At 41.1% G+C, this 26,792-nt stretch overlaps 1 protein-coding gene and 1 long non-coding RNA gene across 3 annotated transcripts in view; one reads left to right on the forward strand and one right to left on the reverse strand.

Moving 5' to 3' along the window:
* Positions 1 to 26,792, forward strand: part of LOC119500086 — a 45,169-nt gene that overhangs the window by 17,082 nt on the left and 1,295 nt on the right. Inside the window, exons 2-3 of one of the 2 annotated variants that reach the window (XR_005209532.1) lie at positions 5,944 to 6,000; positions 13,706 to 13,838. This is a non-coding gene — a long non-coding RNA (uncharacterized LOC119500086). Of the gene's footprint in view, positions 1 to 5,943; positions 6,001 to 13,705; positions 13,839 to 26,792 lie in introns of those variants that run through there. The other variant, XR_005209533.1, reaches the window with a different exon arrangement.
* gtpbp8 (GTP binding protein 8 (putative)) lies at positions 6,956 to 21,388 on the reverse strand. The gene is made up of 8 exons (XM_037789526.1): positions 21,237 to 21,388; positions 19,983 to 20,186; positions 19,740 to 19,893; positions 14,759 to 14,857; positions 13,689 to 13,819; positions 11,957 to 12,056; positions 8,177 to 8,295; positions 6,956 to 7,119 (listed from the first exon to the last, which is right to left on the reverse strand). The coding sequence occupies exons 2-8, from the start codon at positions 20,153 to 20,155 to the stop codon at positions 7,029 to 7,031; spliced, it is 867 nt and encodes a 288-aa protein (XP_037645454.1). The 5' UTR covers positions 20,156 to 20,186; positions 21,237 to 21,388; the 3' UTR covers positions 6,956 to 7,028.

Raw genomic sequence — 26,792 nt, forward strand, 5'->3', positions numbered from 1 at the left:
TACAACATGAGTCTTGGAACATTGAGCATACACCGCCTTTCTCTGCCAGCAGCATATCTAATGCCATTCTATTTTGGATCACCATCAGTGACGTAGGAGCCATTTGTTCAGCTAGTCCGGCAATTGCATCACGAGTTAGATTAGTCAAACGGAGAACATTATAGTGGATGTAGTTAATGCGGTCAACATTTTTGTTAGGAGTGATAGGGATCAGAGCGCTCATTATAGGTATGTTTTCAAAACCTGCAGCTATTTGGTCAGCTAGTTTATATTCATTAGGGGAGCTACCTCACTACATCATTCTTTATAATCTTGGTTTAGCCTTCCCCCCCTTGTAGCCCACACCTTCCACCCTGCTTCTGAGTGAAAGCATTGTCTATTGTTAAAGAGTTACTTGTGATTAGCCAGTTTTAGCAGAGTGCAGAGGCGAGGATGATAAGTAATGTATCTAAACTAGTACAGTCTGTGCTTTCCCAGGTTATTCAGATTTATCTGAGTACACAAACTCTACGCAAGGGTCATGGTATTTTCTCTCACATTCCCTAAAACATTTAAAATACATGACAAATCACATGAAGAAAGTTTGTACAGAAGAACGAGGACAAGAGAGGTAAACACAAATGCTACAGCAAACGCTACTAGCAGTTTGCCGTACTGCATGATGCTTCTAGTTTGTTTTCCTGCGCGCAACTGAAAAACTTTTATCTGGGTGATCCTATTTTATACTGGTTTGGGAAAGGAAGTGAAATTTCTCTCTGGTGGATTCTCCCCACCCCTGGTTTCTCTTTTTTATCTATTTTTATTTATTTTTGTCTATTTTTGTCTATTTTAGCATTTATTCTAAGCAACAATTTTTAATACAATGTGATATATAATGTTTTTCAAAAACCACCTAGATGAGTCCACCTAAACAACCATGTTAGCCTGATTTAACTGTAAATACAGGCAAGACCTTGTAACCTTCTTTCCCTTATGTGTATCTCATCACAGTCACAGTTTATACAGTATATGAAAAATAAAAAATTATACGTGACCCTCTTTTCACGTAGCCTGGGCTCCTTGTGGGGCTGCCTCCTCTGCTTCAGGTCCTGTCCTGCTGCTGGAGCACTGTGTTAGGTGCCACCAGTTGAGTCCTTTTCCTGCAAGCTGCACAGCTGTTGCAGTTCTGGCCAGAACCTTGTGTGGACCTGTCCAACGTGGCTCCGACCACTTCCTCTTTAACACCTTCAACCAAAGGTGTTCCGGGGGTCCGGAGTCAGGTCCTGGAACGTCCTCTGTGACAGGGGTGACAGGTTTGTCACCTGTATAGGAGAGAGCTGACACAAGAGCATTAGCCTTCAAATAGTATGGTCTGTAACCGAGGTCAGGAAGGGGAGAGGGGTTTTGGGACGGCCCTGGGAAAGGTCGGCCACACGTAAGCTCAAATGGTGTGAGTCCTGTTATTGTGGATGATACACAGTGCCAAATTTGTGTTTTAGTCCCAGAGCCTTTTCAACAGATTGCAGGTCTTTATTTTTGAAATGTGAACCATTATCTGACCTGATCAATTTAGGAAACCCATGTTTCGGAATGTACTCATTCACCAGACATTTAATGACTGATTTTGCGTCCTCTTTTCCCGTAGGGTAGGCCTCAACCCAACGTGAAAATGCGTCCACAATTACTAGGAGGAATCTTTTCCCCCCAGCCCTTACTCCCATATCTGTAAAATCCATAAAGATTTCCTGTCCCGGGGCAGTGGGAGAAGGATGTTTTCCTGCCCTAGGAGTGATGGTCGGTCTGATGTTACATGTACTACATACGTCACACTTATTCAAGAAGTCAGTTATAGTAGCATGTTTCCGGGGAATCCACCAGTGGCGGAGATCTCGTAACATCTGTTTGTGGCTTTTATGGTCAAGTCCATGAGTCTGAGTCAATATTGAGGACATCCAACAGGGGGGCATAACTATTTGATCTCCGTTATACCATATACCATCAAACTGTTCTATAGCTCCCTTATCTTCCCAGATGGTTCGTTCTGCTGCTGTGGCAGATTCCTGAGCTTGTATGATGGAGAAATCAGTTATCTCAGAACCGAGATCTGCTGTGGTCATGACCATCATAGTAGGTAAATACCCTGCCGCCTTTTTAGCGGCTGCATCAGCTGCTTCGTTTCCTATACTCTCTAAATCAGTGCCCTGACTGTGTCCTTTCACTTTGATCACAGCTACCCTCTGTGGTAACTGGATTGCTTCCAACAACTCTTTCATCAACTCCTCATGAGCCATAGGTTTATTCTGACTAGTCTTAAAACCCGCTTGCACCCAGCCAGACATATCTCTGTGAATTGCATTGCACACATACGCAGAGTCTGTGAAAATATTCACTGCCTTCCCTTCCGCTAACCGCAGAGCACAAACTACAGCCGTAAGTTCTGCTGCCTGAGCAGATTGTTTCCCATCAAGAGGTAACACATTATATGTCAGCCTTTGGCCTTCATATGTAAATGAGAAAATGTCCTGTAAATGATCTGCTAAGGGCAGGCAAAAGAAGGCGTTAGCCAAATCTATACATGTGAAAGATGTATGGGCTGGGGTGAGCATCGAGAGAGCAGAGTGGGGGTTCGGTACTGGTGTAACAGGAGTCAAAACCAGGTCATTGATGGCTCTTAAATCATGAGCCATTCTGTATGAGCCGGAGGGTTTGATTACTGGCAAAATGGGAGTGTTCCACTGAGAGTAAGATTTTCTTAATACTCCCGCCTTTATCAGTCCTTCAATCGTAGGAGAGATACCCTGGGCTGCTTCCACTTTATGCTTATACTGAGGTCTCCAGATAGGGCAGTAAGTCTTCATCTCGAAAGTTACCGGTTCCATGCTGCACCTGCCAACATCAAAGGGGCCCGTAGACCACAGTGAGGAAGGGAGAGCTGCCAACATGGAAGTGGCTCCTTCACCATCTAACATCTCCCTACCGTGGTGGCGTGTTAGTAACTCATGTTTGCAAATACCTGACACTGCATTGTAAAAAGAGAGTCTATATATGTTAGAGGATGGTGAGATTGAAACCCCCAAAAGGGAAGTGGGAACCCAGTCTGTCAGAGCGACTGCTGCTTTAACCATGGGGCCTAAGTCTTTAGCCTGATGTTTTGGAGCTATGGCTAGGGACACATGGGGAACAGCTTCTTCTGACATGCGATACCATTGTTCTTGTGCTGGGGTTAGTTTTACTGCGGCTGCTACTCCTGCTGGTGCTATATAAACATCTCTTACCCCTATCCCCCAGGTTGTATCTAACAGGTTCTGTTGGAACTCATCTTGATACGTAAGATCATTATTTCTGTCATAATTCAGAGTCCAACAACGGCTTTTGCTGAAACAATAAATAAATAAATAAAAGAGGCCAGTAAGAAAAAGGTTGTTTTACGCACACCTACGAAAAGGAATGCACTGTAATAATCCACGTAATAGTGAGCCAGGACGTGCAGGGCTGCCTCTAAGGAAGTCAAGAGACGTAGGTCGGGGTGGATGGATAGATCAAACAAACACAGGACTTTCACCCAGGAGGCTGCTGTTCGTGTCCTGTGTGAAAGCAAAAGTCAACGTTGACTTATTTAACCTTACGTTAAAGAGTTACGTTACTTTCACTGAAGAGGATGACAGAGAGTACTGTGTGCTGCCTTATATACTGTGGGGTTCTGCACGTATTCGGGTATGCGCATCCTGCATTCTGGATCAACTGGAGGGTCTTTAGAGACTTATTGGAGCAGCCTGATAATAAGGAGTTGCAGTAATCAAAATCTAGAAGTAACAGATGTGTGGACTCATTTTTCTGCATCGTTTTTAGACAGGATGTGCCTGATTTGTGTAATGTTACGTAGGTGAAAGAAGGAAGTCCTTGAAGTTTGTTTTATGTGGGAGTTAAAGAACATATCCTGATCAAAGATAACTCCAAGGTTCTTTATGGTGGTGCTGGAGGCCAAGGCAATCTTATAGATAAGACATACAGAATACATATAACAATTCGTATAAACTAGACCAGATGCCGGAACTATTGCTGAAGTCTGCAAGCCGGCCGCGGAGCTCCGTTGTGCTGCGCATCCAATGTGAACAGCCTAATATTGGGCAGCGGCTCTTGTGGCCTATGTGAACCCACCGTTAGCCTACTGATTTACATGTCATTTCTTCTGAGCATAAACATCTGCATTTTTTGAGATTCAAGGAAACAATGAAATGTTGTAGTCCCTTTATGCTACACAAGAAAAAAACAAGACAAATGTTTTTTTTTATGGTGAAATAACTTTAAGGTATAATATGCAGCATTTTCCAAAAAACAACGTATAGATTGATTGAAAAATAATCCCTCTCAATCATCACTTCTGACCCAAAAGTGTGCGGGGTTGTCTGTATCTACTAACTGTACTTTCTCTTCTTATTTTGATGTGTTCGGGACATTTCTAGGCATCAGCAAGCAGCCTTTGGGCCCCACATGGGGGTGTAACCCGTTCTCATTCTCAACATTCATTTTGATGATGAAAAATTGACTTGATATGTAAAGAGTCAAATAAAAAGCATTTATTAAGGAATATACATAATAAAATAGCTTTGAGTCAGGTCATACCAATACATTATGGTGAAGCAGGATCCTTGTATCTTATCTTAATTGTGATCGATGAGCAACCATCCCTCAAGTTAACTTTTAACTGTCTGGTCTTTGCTGCACCCTCTCCAAGTTGAGAGCAGGTCAGAATCTGTCTGGCACACCTCTCACCAACAAAATGCAGCGTGTGTTCACAGCTGAATTAGATTGATTAGGTGACTTGCAGGAATGCAATCTCACAGCTGAGCTGAGTGTTCTTGTTCATGCTCTTACACTTCCCTGTTGTCGTTGGCATCACCCTCAAGGCCACAGTTCTCCACAACATAGTCCTTTTTTTTTTTTTTAGCATGTTCAGGGCCGTCAGTCTCCGTTGGAAACTGGTAGTCCGTGGAGTGGAAAGCATGGAATCAAAAACACTCATTTGACGTCTCATTTATCTTTTAAACCTTTTAAAAAGAAAGGTGAACAGGCCTTTCCTGTCATCTACTGTTCGTCACACTTTGGAATAACATGAATGTTTTATCAAGCTCTTTTCATGGAATTTGTTGACAGCATGAAAAATAGGGGATTTTAACTTTAATACTGTGATCAATAAATGTAAAAAGTGACAATGTGAATTTGAATGGTGCCATTTAAAAGTATATAATATTTATATATTTTAGGGAAAATCCATCCATCCATTATCTGTAACCGCTTACCCTATTCAGGGTCACGTGAGGGCTGGAGCACACAAGATTAAAAAACAAATCTTTGGTACTTTGTATTTAAAGTTTTGGACTGTAGAACCAAAACGATGAGCTGAACGACACTAAAATGCTCCATAGAGCTAAAAGAGACTGTTTCTAATGTACATGCAGTGTTCAACTATGTGATGGGTTTCGTAATGCCACAGTGACTGGTACGCATGCTCTCTATTATCTTGTTCAATAAACCTTAGTACTGTAAGTACGGGATTATACAACATAATAAAACAGTAAGAGTTAAAGCCATTAAAAAAAACACATTAAATTTAAAAGAAAAAGGTTTCCCTGTTTGGCAAATGATATTCCAGTTAAACAATATACTGTATGAAGCCCTGTGAAAGTGTGTTTTACGAATTAATAGTAAAAAAATAATGTATTGGTACTCATTTAATGCACTTCTTGATAGACACTGTGTCCGACTGTGTTATTGGGGAAAATATGTGATATTTTAAACTGCATTTGATGCTGAGTGCCTCCAGTCACACACAGTTGCTCTCTTCTCCTGTATGATATGAATGTGTTTTTGGTGCGTATTGGTTTAACTAATAATAATTGTGTTATTCATGTTTTTATTCATCCAACAGATAACAGATAAAACATTTTTTTTGTAACTTTCCAGAACAACAATGCGCCCACTTCACGCAGTGATTGGCCAGCTGTGCAGAAGTATGTACAGGTATGTAGAATTGTAACTTTTCTCTTTAACTCTGTTTGTGTACGTGTGATACTATAAATGGAAAGATTGTCCACAGATTTATGCCCTTATCCTCTTTTGACCGAGTGCTGTGTCTCGTCCCTCTCTATGCAGGCAGCATGGCTCTCCAGAGCTGCTGTAACACAGTTTTGCCTTCAGACATAGTCTGATGGCTTTGGTCTTACGAACTAGTTTGTTTGTGTGTGCTCTTATTTCCATTTGTACAATTTGTCCCATCTTAAAGTGTGGCCACGTGGAACAGGTGTAAAGACCTTTGTTTGAAGCACACTTAGAGTTGTCAGTAGTAATCACCTGTCCAGTGCTAACTATTGTACCAATAAACTTAAGAGACTTCAGTCTTCATAAACGTAATTCTGACACAAATGTATGTTTAGCCTGTTGTCCACTGATACTCAGTGAGTGTGTAGTTAGTGTAGTTTATCAATTACCCAGCCATCGTTAATTAGTCATTCAACCAATATGTTAGGAATGCGTGAAGGTCCAGTCTAACCACCTATTCATACTCATACTATTTGATCAGCGCTGCCTAATTTGACCTTTTGATCGGAGTTCGTGAGTGATTGACAGATGGCTCTCATAGACGGCAGCTGGACGGCAGACTCCAGATCAGCTCTGACTGTTTTTTTTCCTCCGGTCTGTGAAATCCTGCAGATGCCATTAGGAGCACCGGAGGACACAGAGGAACATGATACTTTCAGATTACCTGTCTCATGCACTACTGTCAGGATATAGTGACCTTTTTACAAAAATAACTTTTTTTTAACCATATTTCCATTTCTATCCACTGCTGCTGCTTTAATGCCCACGAATAAGATGCTAAACTTGTGTTCTTGTGTGCATCTGTCTGCATTCTGGAGAGAGTGATGTAATGCATAACTAGAAAGTAAAAGGACAACCAGCCGAACCAACAAAGTGAGCAGTTGCAATGTGGATGTATTCAGGTCTTAGCAAGTCCCAGCTCCACCCAGTTAGGCTGAGCTGGCCTCTTGTCAGCTTTGAGAGGTGTTCGTTAACCTGATGCTCCCTGTTACGTGAGTAATGAAGCATCTCAGCAGGTAGATCCCCCAAAACTGGAGGGAGCTGTTGCAAAGAAAGAGAGACAAAGACACTTTTCAATTAGGTACAATTACAACCAGCAAAGACAATTCTCAGTTATTACTGTAAACAGTTGAGCAACTGATGAACCCTTTGGTTGATCTCTGCATCCAAAGTCCAATGCCATTTTTCTTTTACATGTAGTTCTCTCCTTAATTCTAATCTTGTCGTTTTCCTACGCAGAGAGGAAATAAACTTTCAAGTTTTATTAACACTTCCAAGTCCTAACTGGACTTTTTTGGTTTATTTTCAATTATTTATATATTTTGTTCAGCATTTTGTGATTATATTAATAGTTTTATCTTCATCTTAAATGTCCTATATAAACCTGACTGGTGTCATTTTAACAAATGCTCTTCCTAAATACTACGTCGATGGCATTTATACAAACTGCACACATATACCATGTATGATTGCTGCTGTTAGAACTGTGACATTACCCAAAGTCAGCAGAAGTATAGAGTTTTATTTAGGCCTGAACAGATTTGAAAAAAACAACAACCTAATTGTGATAATTTAAACTGATTACAGAGAATGATGACTTTTACATCATGGTGTGATTTTTGCAGCGATCTGTATCAAAAAGAGATGTTTTTCTTAAGTCTGTAGAGTATGATGTGTTGGCCAGGAAAATCTCTGCAGCACCACAATATTTAATTTAAAATGGTATTTTCACACATATTCAGCCCTCCTGCAGTAGGCCATATTGAGATTTCAATAAAATGTTGTACAATTGTACAGCCCTAGTTGTATTCAAGGTTTCCTGGGGAGTTTTTTGACGTGTGTGTATTCATGATAATGAAGGAACATGTCGCCCAGTGCAACAGTGTGACTCATCGATGTGTTTTTAATAGTTTTTGGAAAACAGTGGAGCTCTGTGGCACAGAGGAATCAGATATATCAGGCTTTGGATACATAGACATACTTGTTGGTAGGATCAATTCAAGGCTGATCTTTTTATGAGCTTTGTTGATGGTAAGAAACATTAAAAATATCATCAGCCTCATTCTTTAAGCAGTCAAATAGAAGTCATGACTCTCACCTGACCAGGAATGGCTGGGGGAAGCAGCTTGTAGTATGTGTTTTAACAACATCCTGAAGATCCATTAAGTTTTTCAGCAGTGTTCCGTACCCACATTTGTCCATCTTAGTCACCACTATCTGCACAACAAAATGTTTGACACATTACAATTTTACCTTAATGTACAATATGCATATTCAGACTGCACTGTGCAGTCTCTGTTTGCATAGAGCAGCTGCAAATTCATCATTTCCATTCCCACATATTTTAAAAGTTGCAGTGTAGGAACTCTAAATTCTTCTGTCAGAGGATATAACTGAATGCTGAAAAAAAGTGAATAGATTTAACTGGTTCCCTACATGCTGTTAATCTTGTCCTGTATCTTACTCCATATCAATCAACAGCATGACAGCAAAGCAACAACTTTAAAGTCTGCTTCAGGTTGGAAAGTGACCCTGTCACTTCATTCCTTCATGCTTCCTTTGCCTTTCAGCAGTGAGAGTTCATCTTTGTTAAAAGCGGTACTGTCACAATCTTAATAATGGTCAAAGTGTTTAATAACCTGAGAGCATGAATAATTGACTGTGGAGTGCGTAGAGAGTGGAGGGGTGCTTCATTATAACGCCTCAGCGGTGGCATTTCAGAGGGGACTGCAGTTTTTAAATAGCTGAGTGAGAGCGTTCAGCATTAATGCAGTGTGGACATAATGATGAGGACTGGTAAGAAGAAGAAGTTAAATGTGAAAAGGAGGGGTGAAAGCTGGCTAATGCTGACGGTACCACCTCCATCTAATAGCATAAATCCTGTTTCCAGCATGAACAATGCTGCGTGCTACCTGCTGTTTCTCAAGCAAAGATTTAAAAGGTTTAATGTGTAAGATCTGGCCAGAGTTTTAGTTTAAAAACTTAAAAAAAAGGAACTAACATAATCAACAGAATGTGAAGAGGTTACGCCCGGGCCAGACAGGGAACGTCAGCAGCGTGTGGCGGCTGCCTCGCTGAAGTGCTGCGTATCTCACGCATGGGTTGTCCACACCAGCTGTGTTTCTGTTGCTGCAGCTGCCAGCAATTTCTTTCTACATTGAGTTTGACTTTCATAATGGCATTTCATTTCGTTATAAAGGTCATTTATATTTATTTTACACAGAGAAAGGTTAAGAAGCGTGATCTAATTGGTAAATAATAATAATCCACAATTAGAAGCCGGTACTTTATTCATTCATAACGCCCTGAAAGTCACTGCATCTTCTACAACACTGTCCTGTAAATATTTCAGAATAAAAGCCTTGTGTTAAATGAAGGAATTCTGTCCACAGAATTATTTTGAAATGAAAGCAAGAAGTGTTGATTTAAAAATAATCTTTCCTTTTTTCATGTCTGTGACATATTCTACAGATATAGACATTGAAACTGTAGTAATGTTGTTGTTATGATGTCAATATAAGGTCAAAAGATCACTCTCACCGTCTGTTGTTGCTGTGAACGGCTCGCGCTAAAAATAGGCTAGACCTCGATCTTTAGAAGAGACACAGCCGAGCAGCGCTGCTCACGCGGGCAGTGTGTCTGCTCTAACCTGTTAACGTGGACGCGGAAATAAAAAACAACAGGTTCCGCAATCGCCACGCGCTGCTCGCGTTCCCTCTGTGGCCCGGGCCTCACAGTGTTGCAGAGATATCTAGTGAAATGAGCATGCTAACCAGTAGCCCCGGCCCGTCCTGTCTTGTCTTGTAAAACCACTTGTACCTCGAGAGGCGATAGTGAGTCACTGTAGCGTCCAGTCTGCCCTCAGTCCAACACGAGAGGACCAAGCCTCATCCTCCCCGGGTTCGCCAGGAGTAAAGTGTGCGGCAGCTCCAGGAGACGTACCCCCAGTTAGCAGTTAGCTCAAATTCAGCCAGTACAATCCCCAGCACCGGGGGTCTGATTCCAGGGGGCTGCCGTTACACGGGTTAAACCCAGCGGCCGCTGACTGGGCGTGTATCTCCCGGAGCTGCTGAGTGCCGACCGTTCTCCTCCCGGCGGGGTGGTCTCATTAGGGAAGTAAGAAAATATCCATACAAATGAGTATCAAGGTATCACTGTATCGATTTTTTTTATTAACCTCTTAAAAATTTCGACGACCCGCCGCCGGGCCCGACCGCGATTAGATCTTTCGGAGTTTGTAGCGGACTCCGTTTTAAAGCTAGAGTGAAGTCACTAACATGAAACTAGAAAAACCTAAGGGATCCATCGCTTGTCGGGAAGGGGGCGAAATAACGCTCCAAAGTTGAGCTTAATTTTGGCGAGGAAAACTGTAATGGTCATTTTCAAAGGGGTCCCTTAACCTCTGACCTCCAGATATGTGAATGAAAATGGGTTCTATGGGTACCCACGAGTCTCCCCTTTACAGACATGCCCACTTGATAATCTTATGATAATCGCATGCAGTTTGGGGCAAAAAAACATGTAGTCACACGTGAAGATTATAAGTTAGCAGTGTTATTTTGACTCTCAGAGTTTCAGCAGTTTGGTTGAATTTTGCATATTCTTGCCCTGCTGTTAGTAGTTGATGTTGTTTTTTAGTTTTTTTCTTACAACTGATGACTGTATACAGGACTGTCTCAGAGAATTAGAATATTGTGATAAAGTTCTTTATTTTCTGTAATGCAATTAAAAAAACAAAAATGTCATGCATTCTGGATTCATTACAAATCAACTGAAATATTGCAAGCCTTTTATTCTTTTAATATTGCTGATTATGGCTTACAGCTTAAGAAAACACAAATATCCTATCTCTAAATATTAGAATATTTCCTCAGACCAAGTAAAAAAAAAGATTGATAACAGTAAAACAAAATCAAACATTTGAAAATGTCCATTAATGCACTCAGTACTTGGTTGGGAATCCTTGAGCAATGTCAGCTGCTGGTGTTGGTCCACTGTGTTTCATCAAGTCCAGAGTAAATGCAGCTGTGTACCAAGAGATTTTAGAGCACTACATGCTTCCGTCTGCTGAAAAGCTCTATGGAGATGAGGATTTCATTTTCCAGCATGATCTGGCACCTGCCCACAGTGCCAGAACCACCAGTAACTGGTGTACTGCCCATGGCATTACTGTCCTCGATTGGCCTGCCAATTCCCCTGACCTGAACCCCATAGAGAATTTGTGGGGTATTGTGAAGAGGAAGCTGAAAGACACCAGACCCAACAATGCAAATGAGCTAAAGGCCGCTATTGAAGCATCATGGGCATCCATAACACCTCAGCAATGCCACAGGCTGATTGCCTCCATGCCACGCCGCATTGATGCTGTAATCCGTGCAAAAGGATTCCCAACCAAGTACTGAGTGCATTAATGGACATTTTCAAATGTTTGATTTTGTTTTACTGTTATCAATCTTTTTTTTTACTTGGTCTGAGGAAATATTCTAATATTTAGAGATAGGATATTTGTGTTTTCTTAAGCTGTAAGCCATAATCAGCAATATTAAAAGAATAAAAGGCTTGCAATATTTCAGTTGATTTGTAATGAATCCAGAATGCATGACATTTTTGTTTTTTTTAATTGCATTACAGAAAATAAAGAACTTTATCACAATATTCTAATTCTCTGAGACAGTCCTGTATTTGGATTGTATGGACTCACTATAGAGGTGAAATGCTGCCCCCTATTTGTTTGGAGCAGGTGGCCTTACATGTTACACACTGCACCTTTACACAAACTGCACATTGACCAAATCATTTAATGTGTTTGTTTTCTCCACCGCTCCCACACTTCATCATCTGCTTACTATCTATGAAGAAACAGAGTGTGACCTCCTACCACATATGGCCGTCTGATCTCCTCACACATCTCCAGGGCGATCAGGTCAGCCTTCTGAAGACCAACACTGCCATCCACCAACAGGAACGTCCTCACCAGACTGAGGGAACATAAACATACGTTAGCCAAAAGAGCCGGTCAATGGATGTGACTGATGATGAAGAGTTTTCATGGTCTTCCACAGCCATAGTAATAAGGACACAGACGTTTACCAACACGGATCTTCAGGTCCAGGACGACTAAAAACAAATTGGTAATTATTTCACCTCTCTCAGGTCACCTTGGATAAAAGATCGTTCAGTTTCGTAACCATCCTGTTATCCTCAAATTTACTCACATCTTTTATCCTCGGGGTCAATTTGACTCCATCAAGTTAAACCTCTAGAAATGATTGTAAAAATATGCAAATCACCATAAAATCTCACTGACTGACATACATTTGGAAGGAAATAGTTTCTGTGTTTTAATGGCTTTTTCTAACTGTCCCCATTGGGTTAGGGTTTGATGAAAAGTCATACTTTCATTCGGCACCTTTCTAAAAGCTCTGTGAATGTATTATTATTTTTTTTTAAATATTCGTCTAAATAAAAATGTTATCAATAAGACCTTTAATGTATTGTTTTATCATAAACATAAATGCACTCTTATTCAATGGATATAAACATGGTTATTTTATGGGGGAAACATGCTTTTAATGTCTTATCTAGCCTATGTATTGTTTTAAATGAAATTATTTATAAAATAAACCCTTACGTCGAGTTATTATGACTATGAGGTATCTGTGTCATCAGTGATCAAGTTGCCAGTTAGAGCGGAAAAAAACTGTCTTAGTGTGACAGTAAGTGCACTGCAACCATTTGTTTTGAAGTGAATGCCATGGAATAGGGAGAGGGAGAATGCGACATCTAGTGGCTGAATGTTACCAATAGCACCTTTAACCATCATTGTGGCGTGTCTTGAGAAACCTTCAGTGAAGTTGTCAATGAATACATAAAAAATAACAAATAAGCTCTCAAATAAGGTCTAATGAGTCTCAATTACAACAGTTCTGATCAGTCAGAAATAGGCGTGGTTGCTGTTTACAGACGGTGTGGGCTAAAACACATCATTCTCCTTTACAATAATTCACTACATGTTTAAAATCAGGTGAGCAAACTCATTAAAATATGCAATAATTAAGATCAGTGATATGATGGAACAGTGGCATTAGAACGAGCCAGAGGGAACCAGATTTGGGCTTTTACGGCCAAAATCTTTCCCCCCAGCTGGATGATAGATGATATTATTAACACAAAAGGGTCAACCTCATCACAGTGATCCTACAAATGAGTTAATATTTGCCTTCTTTTAGGTCGTAGTTCTGAGAACTTAATCAAACTTGTGCCTGAGGAGGCCCAATGTAGATGACTAAACACTCTGAGAAGCCATGTTGATGTCGGCTTCATCAGTACTCTGTGTAGAGTGCTTGAGTAAAAAGAAGACACTAATGTCTTTTGTTTAAGAAGCTTTAGCAGAACATGTCTGTGTCTCTGAATACTATTTATTCTGCCTGAGGTGAGACAAACTGTGTGTCCTCTTATTACTGAAAGGCTTTTGAGACGTTCCCATCAGCACAGCGGACCTGAAAATCAGATATGAACAAATTTCATCTCCCATAATAATGAAGGGAGTTCTGTCATGGTCTCCTCCCAACCTCTGATTAAGTAAATGTCTCGTTAGGTAAATGTCTTACTTTTCTCTTGTGTAGAGGTACGGCTCCACCATATCCACAAAGTCGTTGGGGGCTTTGTGTCCATAGCCCGGCATGTCAACGACGGTGAACGCTTTGCCCACTCGGAAGAAGTTCATCTTCTTTGTGTGACCCTGAGGAGGAAATACAAAGAGAGAAAGACAGGAGGTGTCAGGGAAGACGAGTGAGGAGAGGAGTTCAACTCTGAACAAGACAATTCATACGCTGATATCTCACACTTTGCTTCTTTAATTTACATATAGACTAAATACCTGCTCACTGCTACACTGGTGGTGTGTGTGAAGCCCTTGACCTGAATTCAATATAATACAATGTTATGATTTTACTGTCTCTAATATCATTATTCTTAAAGGAGTCCCAAAATATTTAACACTGCGAAGAAGACACATTTCGAGGGTAACAATAAATAGTTAACAAGGGTAAAAATGGGTCAAAATTGTTAATAATGATGTGAAAAATAAGAAGATGATTTGTACACAGCATATACCAAGAGGTAACCGCAAAATGGACATCGACAGGGACAAAAATCTTGACTCTTGACTCAAGGTCTACTTACACAATACGCTGATGAAGGCCATTAAATGTGGTTTGAAAGTGCTGGGGAAAAGCTAAAAAGTAGACCGTAAGTAGAGTCAAAATTATTTCGTCCAACTAAAGTTCAAGTATGAACTTTCAATATACTTTTTAAATTCTCTCTTTTTTCCACAAAACCATTTTTTTGTCATTTAAGTAAATATGCCAAATTTTTCAATATGTCAGTTTTTTAAGTTGTCTTCAAAATACTACTACATAATACATAAAACTACTACATGATATAGTCTAAAATTATTATTATTATTATTATTATTAAACAGTTTTTGAGACTTGATGCTGAGACTCATTTCTCAGGGACTGAGGTTCGACACCCAGCTCTACCCATGTGTATAACAACAGGTTTAACTTCAAAATAAAAGGGTAAAACATCATAAGTCTGAGTCCACATAATGTTATCTCATACAAACGAGACCTTGAAACTGAAACAGACAGTCAGTATGTGAGACGAGACTACTCACTGGAGTTTTGGATACTCGAACTTCCACCTCAGGAGTCAGGGAGAACAGACCTTTGATGAGAGACGACTTGCCCACGTTGCTTCTGCCGATGAAACACACCTGGGAATACACACAAGTTGCTTTATTCTCGAAATATTGTGTTACTGTTACTGTGCTAATGATGAAAAGCTCTTGATAGTTTGTGCTGTCATATTTCCCTTAAATGTCTTTCAGGTTTTCCTTATTCTGTGAAGTGTTGAAAAGTAAAAAAAATTACGTCCTAACATCTTTTCCTTGACCTCGGTGGAAAAAGTCATGACGTCAAGGAAAGATGAGAAGGAGAATCCATGAGGAATTAGGAAAAGACAACAGTGGTGTTCAGAGAATCTGACTGCACTTCACTAGGCTCTGTAATTATGATGCGACTGTGGCGGATGTTAGAGACGCGGGCCTGCCGAGGTGAAACTACAATGTTCCAAAGATGGACTACAAAAGGTGCACGCTCTTCCCGTGTGTTCTTAAATAGGTCTTTCAGTGACAGTGAAAGAGAGATACCACAGGTCCTTCTGCTGCTGGAACACTTTACATCAACATATAATAAAGGATTATCTGACCTAACGTGGACAACCGGTGAAAAATAATATTTCATTCCCGTGGTTGGAACTGAAATAACAAAGGAATATAGAGACTACCAATCACAACAGTTTATATGATAAATATTGAGATAATTGTTGGAGTTATGGAGAAGGGGTAGGGCCATGTGTAGGTTCTACTTCTTCCTGCTCCTTTTTAGGACATGTCATATTTATTTATGTTGATTATTTGTTTATTGACAGTTTGCTGCATGTTTATTGTTAATTTTTTTTTTCTTGTTTTGATTTTTACTTATTTGTTACATGTTTGAAATAAATAAATAATTAAAAATAAAGTGAAACAAAATGGTTGTCGTGTCCGCTCATATTTATTAACATGAATAACAATCAGTGTATGACTGCATGATGATAATATGCAAGATAAGAATATTCTGTTTTCATGAACGGCAGAATGGTGCGTTGCTTTAAAGCAGCAGTGGGTAGAAAGGAGGCAAATATGATTAAAAAAGTTATTTTTACAAAATTGTCACTATATCCTAACAGTAGTACATGAGACAGGTCATCTGAGAAAAATTATTTTCCTCCGGTGTCCTCCGGTGCTCCTAATGGCATCTGCATGATTTCACAGACCGGAGGAAAACAAGCAGTAAGTGCTGATCTGAAGTCCGCTGTCCAGCTTGCCGTCTCTGAACAGCTGTCAATCACTCGCAAACTCTGACCAAACGGTCAAACTAGGCAGCACAGATCGAATATGAATCAATATTCTGTTACTGTAATGCCTATTTCCCTCCTCTGATGTTTTCAGAAACATCTTGTAGTGTACGGTTTAGCTGTAAAATGAGAGAGTTTGTGACCAGGCAGCCATGTTAAGATCTGTTGAGGAAATACCAAGCACCGCCCACCAGACCGGAGCACAGCCAATAGGAACGCTCAATAGGAACTCTCTCTTTCTGAAATGACCTGTGATTGACCTGAAGTCTTCCGTCACGGCCTGAAAACAGAGCCATGAGGAGGAGCAGAAGTCTAGTTTTCTCTCAGAAAACTTGAATTACAATATGCTGAAAGGTTATTATGGAATTTTTTGCCCAACGATGCCAAAAACGTTCTGCCTACTGAAGCTTGATAGGTTGCAGCCGCAAGGAATTGTGGGACAGCATTATCTCTTTTCCTTTCATAAAGGATGCTCCAGTGTATCCTATGCTAAAGGAGATAAGAAAGGAAACAGTGAAGCACCTTTCCTCAGCATTTAGAGAATTCGACCAGCTCTTATCATGGCTGCTACTGAGATACTTCCAGTTCGTTTCACTCCGTTAGGATCCTTCCTCAGCAAAAAAAAGACTTCTCGACCGCAGCCTTGCTCTGACTGTTACAGGCTGTTCCGATTGGCTGCCGCCACTTTGCCACTGCAGTACCAACGAGCGGCAGTCCCACAGGACACGACTCCGGCTCCTCCATCTCTCAGACACGAGACAGATGGATGGAGGCTCACGCTGCTGCCAGTAAGCTACAAATACATCATCCTCATGTCAGAGCAGAGAGGCAGAGTGGTAACTAAGTCGGCATGCCAAAGAGACCCCGTTGTCCCATCAACACAGTGTTCCATTCTGAGCCCTCCGGTGAACACCTCTGTCTAAGAGGTTATAAATCTGCTCATTTATTATCAGATGTCAACTTCTGCATAATTATGTATGAGGCTGCAGAAGGGTAAAGAGACATTACGCTCCATTTTTCACAGACTGACTGTCCACGTTTTGGGTCGAGGAAGGGCAATGTGGACAACCACGGGTTTAAAAGATAACACGGGTCGGTTAAATTACTTTGTAAAGCTGCAGTGGGTAGGAATGGAACAAATATGATTACAAAAAGTTATTTTAATAAAACGGTCACTATATCCTGACAGTAGTGCATGAGACAGGTAATCTAAAAAAATCATGTGCCTCTGTGTCCTCCGGTGCTCCTAATGGCATCTGCAAGATTTCAGAGACCGGAGGAAAACAACCAATCAGAGCCGAGCTGGAGCCTTGCCATCTCTGAGCAGCTGTCAATCACTCGCGACCTCTGGTCAAACGGTCAAACTAGGCAGCTCTGATCAAATATCAATCCATATTCTGTTACTGTGATTGGTCAAAGTCTCCTGTAAGGGTCTAGATTTTTTAAAGCCTGAAAACAGAGCCATGATGAGGTGCAGAAGTCTAGTTTTCTCTCAGAACACTTGAATTACAATATGTTGAAAGGTTATTATGGACGTTTTGCCCAATGATGCCAAAAACGTTCTGCCTGCTAAAGCTTTAAGGGTGGAGACTTTGTCCCTCTTAACATCACTAGGTCATTAAAGAATAAACTGTATTTTTGTTTGATGCGGTCGGTCCAATCTGGCTGGACTACTGCAGCGTGAAAAAGTTCCAGACTTGCCAATCTGACAGTGACACAACATCCACAAGGAGTTCTGCTCACGGTGGAACGCAGAGAAAATAAGAACCTCCACTCATAATTTTTTACATAAACAGAGATTATCAATTCCATTTCCTTCACAGAAACACAGCACAATTTGATTTTTGACACTACAAAGTTATGCTAAATTTTGGAGAGGAAAAACTGTCATGGCCATTATTCAAATGAATCCTGCAACCTCTGACCTCAAGATATGTGAATGAAAATGGGTTCTATGTGTACTCACGAGTCTCCCCTTTACATACATGCCCACTTTATGATAATCACATGCAGTTTGGGGCAAGTCATAGTCAAGTCAGCACACTGACACACTGACAGCTGTTGTTGCCTGTTGGGCTGCAGTTTGCCATGTTATGATTTGAGCATATTTTGTATGCTAAATGCAGTACCAGTGAGGGTTTCTGAACAATATTTGTCATTGTTTTGTGTTGTATATTGATTTCCAATACTAAATATATACATACATTTGCATAAAGCAGCATATTTGTTCACTTCCATGTTGATAAGAGTATTAAGTACTTGACTAATCTCCCTTTAAGGTACATTTTGAACAGATAAAAAATGTGTGATTAACTTGCATTTAATCGCGATTGAATATTTTAATTGACTGACAGAGCCTAGTTTATCACTAAACTGTGTTCTTCACTGTGTTCCTCTGTGCCCTAGCACAAAAAGTTCCCTCCACCATCTGTGGCAAACCGCCAGCGTATTACCACACCTGCTACATTGTAGCTTTCACCAATTTGTGCTCTCTCTAATTATCTGTAGCCTTTAGCGGGCATTCAGACAGAAAACTGCCCTGCATCAAAACAACGCAAGGGTTGATGGGGGCATGTTGCTCCTGGTGAGACAGGAGTCCAGTTGAAGGAACAGATCCACAAGTTTCAAAGTATATCAGATGCCAAAACACAGCACAGCAGTTTATAATACTAGCAACAATTATTCTTGGGATGTTTGCGAGGTAAACAGTAGAAATACGTGTTCATGTTACAAAGTAGTCTACCAGGAATCTGCCATTGCATGCACGTGTTCAGTCAATGCAGCATCTTGCCAGATTGTGTCACGGCACCGTCACATTTACGACGGAGTATTAGGGCCACATTGAGGGAAAAAAAAAATCTGAGATTTCGAGAATAAAGTCACAAGTTTATGAGAAAAAAAGTCATAAGTTTATGAGAATAAAGTCATCATATCATAAAGTAGTAATTTGAATTGTTATTTAGAGGGAAAATAGTGTGAAAATGAGGAACGTGGAGCATCTTGTGAAGTTATTCTTTAGTTTAGGTTTCACTAATAACCAAATACTTCATCTTTTGGCTCATCAGCACCACAATATCATCAGGACCTTGAAAAGATTGTGCAAGAAACTGCATTTATTCCGAGAAAGAACCACACGGACCTGCTGGGGAAACTGCCTCTTTTGTGTAGGAAGAAATTACTTTTTTTCTCGTAAAATTATGACTTTATTCTCGTAATATTACGACTTTTTTTCTCGTAAGGGTATGACTTTGTCGTAATATTACGACTTTATTTCTCGTAAAGTTATGACTTTATTCTTGTAATATTACAATATTTTTCTCGTAAAGTTATGACTTTATTGTCGTAATATTACGACTTTATTTCTCATAATATTACAACTTTATTTCTCGCAATATTATGACTTTATTCTCAATTTATTTCCCTCAACGTGGCCCTAATACTCTGTTGTATACACTGACCTCATTCAAATGAATGAAGAGAGCTGCGATTTTTCACGCAGAGCTGAAGCCAGTCTGAACTTAGTCAGGAGCAGATAATATTGTTAAGGAGAGCCATGAGAGCAATACGCCTTTTAAATACACTCGTTGGTCTGTATTTGATGAAGAGTAAAAACACATGAGGTAACTTTAAGAGATAACATTACGGTAGCTCTGAACATGACTCAGTTGTTAACAGTTTGACCGAGGCGGCCCACTAACCTCTGGTGCTTTCAGTGCAGGTACATGGTCCATCCTCTCTGCAGAGATGTAGTAATCAATCTTATGAGACGGAGAAGCGTAGAAGAGCTTTTCTGCTTTAACCATGTCCTCCACACTGGGATGAAAGAGCTGGAACGGAGTCCTGTCCACTGACCTGAAAAATGTCATTCCAATGAATCAACTAAATAAATCCACTTCAGGCTATAAAAGAATACATGTGCCTATAGAAAGTAAATCCAGTACCTGTCCAGGTAAGCTTCCAGCCCACTAAAGGGGTAAAGTAAGCTTTGGACTTTCTTTGAGGGAAGCTTTGTGGCTTTCTGAAGCGAGGCCAGTTTATGGACAGTCTGCCGGCGGGACACAGAGCAAAGTTGTGTCCCAGGCTGAAGCCACAGGGACAGCCGGAGACAAAACATCTTCCTCTGCAGATTTCAGACCTGCCTGCAGCTGAGAAAAAAAGGACAGTGTGATTATCACTCCACTTCCATCTATGTGCAGTCTCATTTGGTGGTGGCATCAGCCATTTTTTATGGAGTGGTCTGCTGGGGCAGCAGCATCTCGGCTGCGGAGAAGAAGAGACTAGAGAGAGTGATCAGGAAGGCCAGCTCTGTCCTGGGATGCCCCCTGGACCCAATGGAGGTGGTGGGAGAGAGGAGGATGATGGCTAAGCTGTCATCACTGATGGAGAATGACTCCCACCCCATGCAGGACACCATCTCAGCACTGGAGAGCTCCTTCTGCGACAGGCTGCTCCACCCAAAGTGTGTGAAGGAGCTATCGCAGGTCCTTCCTTCCTGCAGCTGTCAGACTCCACAACCAGCACTGCTCCCAGTAGACCACAACCAGTACTCATCCCAGTAGACCACAACCAGTACTCATCCCAGTGGACCACTTACACACCAAAAACTGACAATAACCTGATATTTTCAGGTGGAATTTCATTCATTCATTCATTCATCCTCATTGTACAATATCATTTTCCACTTGTGCAATTTTGTTAATAGTCTGTTTATTGTCAGTTCTGTATATACTGCTCCTATTTTTATACTTCCTTCTATTTAAATGCTTCATATTTTGTTACACTTTGTTTAGCTCTTTTTCACTGTGTTAGCTGATGCATCTTGTTTTTTGCACTCTCCCCTTTGCTGCTGTACACTGCAAATGTCCCCACTGCGGGACTAACAGAGGAATATCTGATCTTATCTTATTCAACACATTCTTCAGCTTTACTTTGAGTTGATGATCTGCTGTCATCCCTCAGAGAACTTTAACACGAGACAAACTGCAGAACCAGCTAATGTTACATTTAAAAACACCACGCCGACTTTAAGTTCTGTCTTAAAAACACACCACACAGGTCTAAATGAAGTAGTCTGCCTGGTGCCTGTCTGATACTAACTGAGTGAGATGTGTCTGTAGAGCCGGTGAGGCTGCGTGACCTTTAACATACGTTTAAAACAACAACACGTCACAATGCCGGTTCATTTCACGACTCACCTGAATTACAATATTCCCATCGCTTAATAACTGAATAATAAAGCCTGGTTTGGCTCCAGCAGAGCGGTATTCACTATAACAGGACTGCTCTGCTACAAACTGTATTTACTTTCCTCCATGTTGCGTGCAGCGCTCAAATAAGTCCGACGAAGACAATTTACATTTGCTAAAGGTTCCGCTGTTTTAATTATTTTATTTAATATTAAATATTCAGATACTTAATCGACTTACTTTAATAAACCAACTGAAACAAAGTAAAAGTAAATTACTATGCAATATACACTTCGTCAAAACTGGCCAGAAAAAAATACATGTTTTTATAAGGCTTATTTGTTATTATAATAGTAATAATAATAATAATAATAATAATAATAATAATAATAATAATAATAATAATAATAATTATTATTATTATTATTATTATTATTATTATTATTATTATTATTATTATTATTATATAAGTAGTAGTAGCAGCAGCAGCAGCAGCAGTATTCTTTTATGTTTTAGTATTGTGTGTATAAAAAAAAACTTGTGCGTTTGGATCTCCTATATTCTATTTCTATGGTTTGGACAATAATTTCAGCTAATAACACTATTACAGATTCATAGAATCCCCCCTTAGCCTCTGCTTACATTTAAAACTCACATATTTAAAAGAGGATCACAGCAATAACAAGGGAAAGCAGTGCACTTTTTAGATGTTCACTCCTAAAACCCAATTTTCACTTGCAGTTTTTGCAGTCAAATTTGGGACAGCTCTAGATATGAGATGCAAACAATTACCCAAACACATTTATTACATCCCGACATCCTGTTTTCTCAGAAGATATGTCATAATACAAAAATGTGGGAGCTTGAGACTCGAGTAACAGACGATGAAATGAGACCCTGAGGAGGCTTAAACAAGGGCATTGCAATTACATCTCTATCCCCTGTGCTATTCTAATAATGCATAGGACATTGGGACATAATTAATGAGCATGAATCCTCTTTTAGATTCGGCTACATTCTTCACATTGATGCACGGCTGCATTTGAAACATGCAGAAACATTCCTTCTCTCCTCCCCACAGGGAAAGGTATACAGTTCTAGCTGTCACATACATCCTCCATCACCCTCTCTGTGGGGATTATTGAGGATTATAATACTGACGTTTATGTAGAGCACGCCAAAGAAATGTCTTCATAAATTTGGTTATAGGAGGTGGCAGTGATAAGAGCGACTCCGGGCTTCTCTCCCACTCTGCATTCTTTTGCACTGAGTCTCCCAGTAGGAAATGGACTTTCATCAATAGTCAAGTAGTGGTCAGGTTTCACAGGTTCATGAACACAAAGCGGTTAGCCCTCCTCTCACAGTAGTTACTCTCTACATTCCTTCCTGTGGGGAGAAGAGATCAGTTCTAATATATATCAAGCTTTGATTAATAGTTTGAAAAGCAATTTTTTTATTTGAAAGGTATCGAATATTTGGCACACTTTGGAATCTTTAAATATAAGCACTTCAAAATGAGTCACTCACGGCTCTCCCACAGTGTGTGTGGACCCTTTTCTCTCCACGTGGTGGCAGTGCAGACTGTGGTGAAAGCATCCCTCTGCACTCACGCTGGTATGTTAAATATCTTTCCTTCACCACCTTGTGCCAATCCTCCCTCTGCTCCATCTGGGTTTTATGACCTGATGTGATTCATAGTAAGTTCAACGGACAAATTAATTCACACGATATCCAATTACAGCTCTCATATTCATCCTGTCCTTTTGCAGTGGAGTCTTTTATTCTCCTCTGCCATGTGGTAATGCCCGCGCCTCTTCCATTCATCACCCATTTAAGAGAATATAGATTTCATATGAATCGAGTGCCTTATTAAACGAGAAAATTAAATATCTAATTGATTCATTCTCTCCGTCTCTGTCCGTCTCTCTCTCGTCCCTTTATTGCATGTGTGTCTTGTGCATCGTTAAGTGAGCGCTACACACGTGTTTGGCGGTTAATTAAACAGCTTCATCTGAAATCAGAACAAAAGGAAGAGTATACTGTGCTCCTTGGATTACTTAGCAAATTAAAGGCTGGTAGCTTGCATTACTTTAACATTTCATTAATACACAGGGAGATGAAGGAATCGCCGCCGAGGACAGCTGATGGGGTGCTTAATAGGTGGACGTTTCTCGCTGTCAGACGTTTATATGGCTTTTAGCACAACAGAACCCTGGACCAAACCTTTAAACCTCACAAAGCCACACCTCACTGGGGTTTTTTAAGAGGCACTTGTGTGGTAAACGAGACAGTGAGGGATATATAGCGGCAGAAGGGGGACGGGTAATTGATGGAGGGGAGCGGAGAGGAGAGGAGATAAGAGGGATAGGCAGGGGTGGGGCGGCCATGGGTGCTCTCATGGCTCCATCACCCCATCCTTCACCGTGAGCCAGAGGATCAAATGCCAGACCAATCAATCGTCCACCAAGCAGACATCTATAGCGCGGGCCATGATGGCATTTACCTCCCCAGGGTGCATATCAATAAAATAAAAAAAAAAGATATCATACAAAATTGATTGTCCCCAAACAGCCCGCCCACCTGCACCAGCAGGCCAGCCTCTCACCATCATCATCATCATCATTTCTTCTTTGGCTCCTCATTCGCTGTTTGTCCCCATCTTCTGTCTGTCTCTCTTTCCCATCCTTCGGCTTTTTTCTGCCTCTCTGTCAGTTGCAATCCTTCCATTGTGCTTGATTGATGCACAACAGGCAGCGTTTGCAGGGTTTGGAGGCAGCGTGCAGCAGCCACTAAGAGGCCTTGTGGTCTTTTTCACAATGTAGCGTGAGGCAAAAGAGTCCAGCTGCAACGCTGCAGATCAGCCACCCACAAACACCCACAGTAACACTGATGGCGCTTTAATCTGACACTGACTTATCACACGGTTTGACCTGAGTGACCTTTTCAGACCCATTAAACCATTCATTTGCATGTTAACCACCGAGGCCCGGCCCAGCCGCCTCCCCTGCACGGCCTCCGATACCTCCCGCCGCGGCCCTGACAGGGGCACAATGGGACGTGCGCCGCCAGAATACCAAAGCCAAATACCAAAGCTTTTTGTTTGTCCGGGAAGGATGAAGTACGGAGGAGTTTATCAAGTCAAGAGGTCAAACCATCAATACACCTCACACAGCTGTCACATACACTCGCCTCAAGGGCAAAAAGACAACTAGAGATTAACACGGGCTGTATTTGTTCTGTCTGCCCATCTGGCCCGCGCTGAGAGCTGTCGAGCCAGACATCCTCCATCTAGCAGTGGTCAGTGTGTGGACAAGTGGACAACTTTGCTCCTAGAACAGAAGGCTGTATCATTTAATCACGGCCGAGCTCGCTCCCTCCTGCGTTTCCACTCTCATTACTCTCTCTGTCTCCGTTAAGTAAACAGGACAATCAGAGGAATGGCTGTGAAACAAAGGCCCTGTTCCAAGTGATTCACAGGCATATCAATAATATTCACACTCCTCAACAAACTTGAGCTGAGACTGGAAATGTGAGCCGTTAGCTCTACTGACTCTGCAACATTTAATAAGAATTGCATTAAACTATAAATCACCACAAGCTGCCCCAGTCTTCTATTTAAGATCCCCACCCAAGCCCCCAGCTGTGTCAGTCCTTGTTCTTCTGCGTGTCTCTCTCTAAGCATCTCCCATGAATACAGCATAAATATTTTGGCAGGTGGTGTTTGGAGGATATTAGAGCACAAGCGCTGAGCGCTCAGGGATATCGATTGAGCTTTAGCGGCCAAGAACCATGGCTCTACTGGCATCGATACGGCGAGGAGAGGAGGTTGAATGAGGAGGAGTGACCTTGGGCCAGGAAACAATCTTGACAAATAAAGCCCCGGGAAGGAAATGCAGGGAAACTAAACACTGAGGATGTCAGAGTGCAGAGACTCGGGGGTGACACTGTGAGGTCTGCAGGAAAACAATGAGGGGAATGACACAGATCAAGAATTCAGAGTATTTGGTGTTTAAAGCAATCACTTTTTCTTCCAATTGATTTAGTATAAAAAAAAACAGATTGGAAACACCGAATATTATATTTTCCATTTTGTTTACTGCACTGTTTTTTTTAAGTTTGACTCTTTTAATCACGTTATCTATTCTCTGCATTGGTTTAAAGCTTCAGTAAGCAACAAGTTTTGGGCATCATTGGGCAAAATTCCATAATTATCTTTCAGCATATTGTAATTCAAGTGTTCTGAGAGAAAACTTGACTTCTGCACCTCCTCATGGCTCTGTTTTCAGGCTTTCGAAAATCTAGCCCGTGACGGAAGACTTTGACCCATCACAGGTAATTTCAGAGAGAGAGACAGAGAGCGTTCCTATTGGATGTGCTCCGGCTGGTGGGCGGTGCTTGGTATTTCCTCAACTGATCTCAACATGGCTGCTGGGTCACAAACTTTCTCATTTTACAGCTAAACACTACACTACAAGATGATTCTGAAAACATTGAGGAGAGAAATAGACATTACAGTAACAGAATATTGATTCATATTTGATCAGTACTGCTTAGTTTGAGCATTTGGTCGGAGTTCATGGTCGCATCTAGAAGGTAACCCCCAAGACTCGCTGCCTGACGACCTATCCTGACCTTAACTGTGACAGGGTCAAAAATGACTTATGCATGTTTTATGTTTTATGGTTGATTTTATTCTATTTTGCATGTTTTATGGTTTTTATTCTATTGTGTGTGTGTGTGTGTGTTTTATCCCTGCATGTTGGTTGTTTGGATTGCTTTTAACGTAAATTGAAGTGTTTTTAAGTCATGAACTGGAATGAGACCCATGGACAACCACACCCCCAATCAAAGACTGATTAGGAGAGGAGCGGCAGGTGTGGCGGAGAGCCTGCAATTAGCAGGATGCAGCACAGGTGGAGAGGACACAAAAGGAGAGAACGGCTCGCAGCAGAGGAGGAGATCTTCAGTCAGAGACAGTCCAGAGACAGCAGTGCAGCAGAAAAGCCCTCCTGCTACTACCTACCAGCCCAGTGACCTGAGAGTCCTGTGAGACTACATGCAGCAGACCGGGTCCGCCAACGCAGATTCACTCAAAAAACTTTCGGACGGTGCTGGAGAGACGGCCGAGACGGGCAGACGGCTGTTGGAGTACGGGAGGAGCTAAGACGCGTACACGAGGAGGATCGCTGGATTGGATTGGACTAGATTGGACTGAACTGGATTAAAGAGCTGGATTGGACTAAATTGGACTAGACTTTTTATAGAGTTTTTAACCTTGTTGCTAGTAACATTTTATTCCTTTTAGCTTTTAGATTAATCATTCATTTTTAGACCCATGCTATTTTAATTGCAATAAATCTGGTTTTAATTTGATTTAAACTTCTGCCTGTGTTTTTAACTCTGCTCACCTGATGTAAAAGAACCTGAATTTATCAGAGTCCTAGGCTCCAAGTATTTCCTAGGTGGCGTTGTCGGCTCTAAGCAAAAAACATTAATTGTAAAAATCAAACTGGTACTTTAAGTTGCGGCCTTGCCATTGGCTGTTGGGCCCGGGCCACATAACCA

Source organism: Sebastes umbrosus, chromosome 13 (assembly GCF_015220745.1).
Source record: "Sebastes umbrosus isolate fSebUmb1 chromosome 13, fSebUmb1.pri, whole genome shotgun sequence".
Classification (NCBI taxonomy): Eukaryota; Metazoa; Chordata; class Actinopteri; order Perciformes; family Sebastidae; genus Sebastes; species Sebastes umbrosus.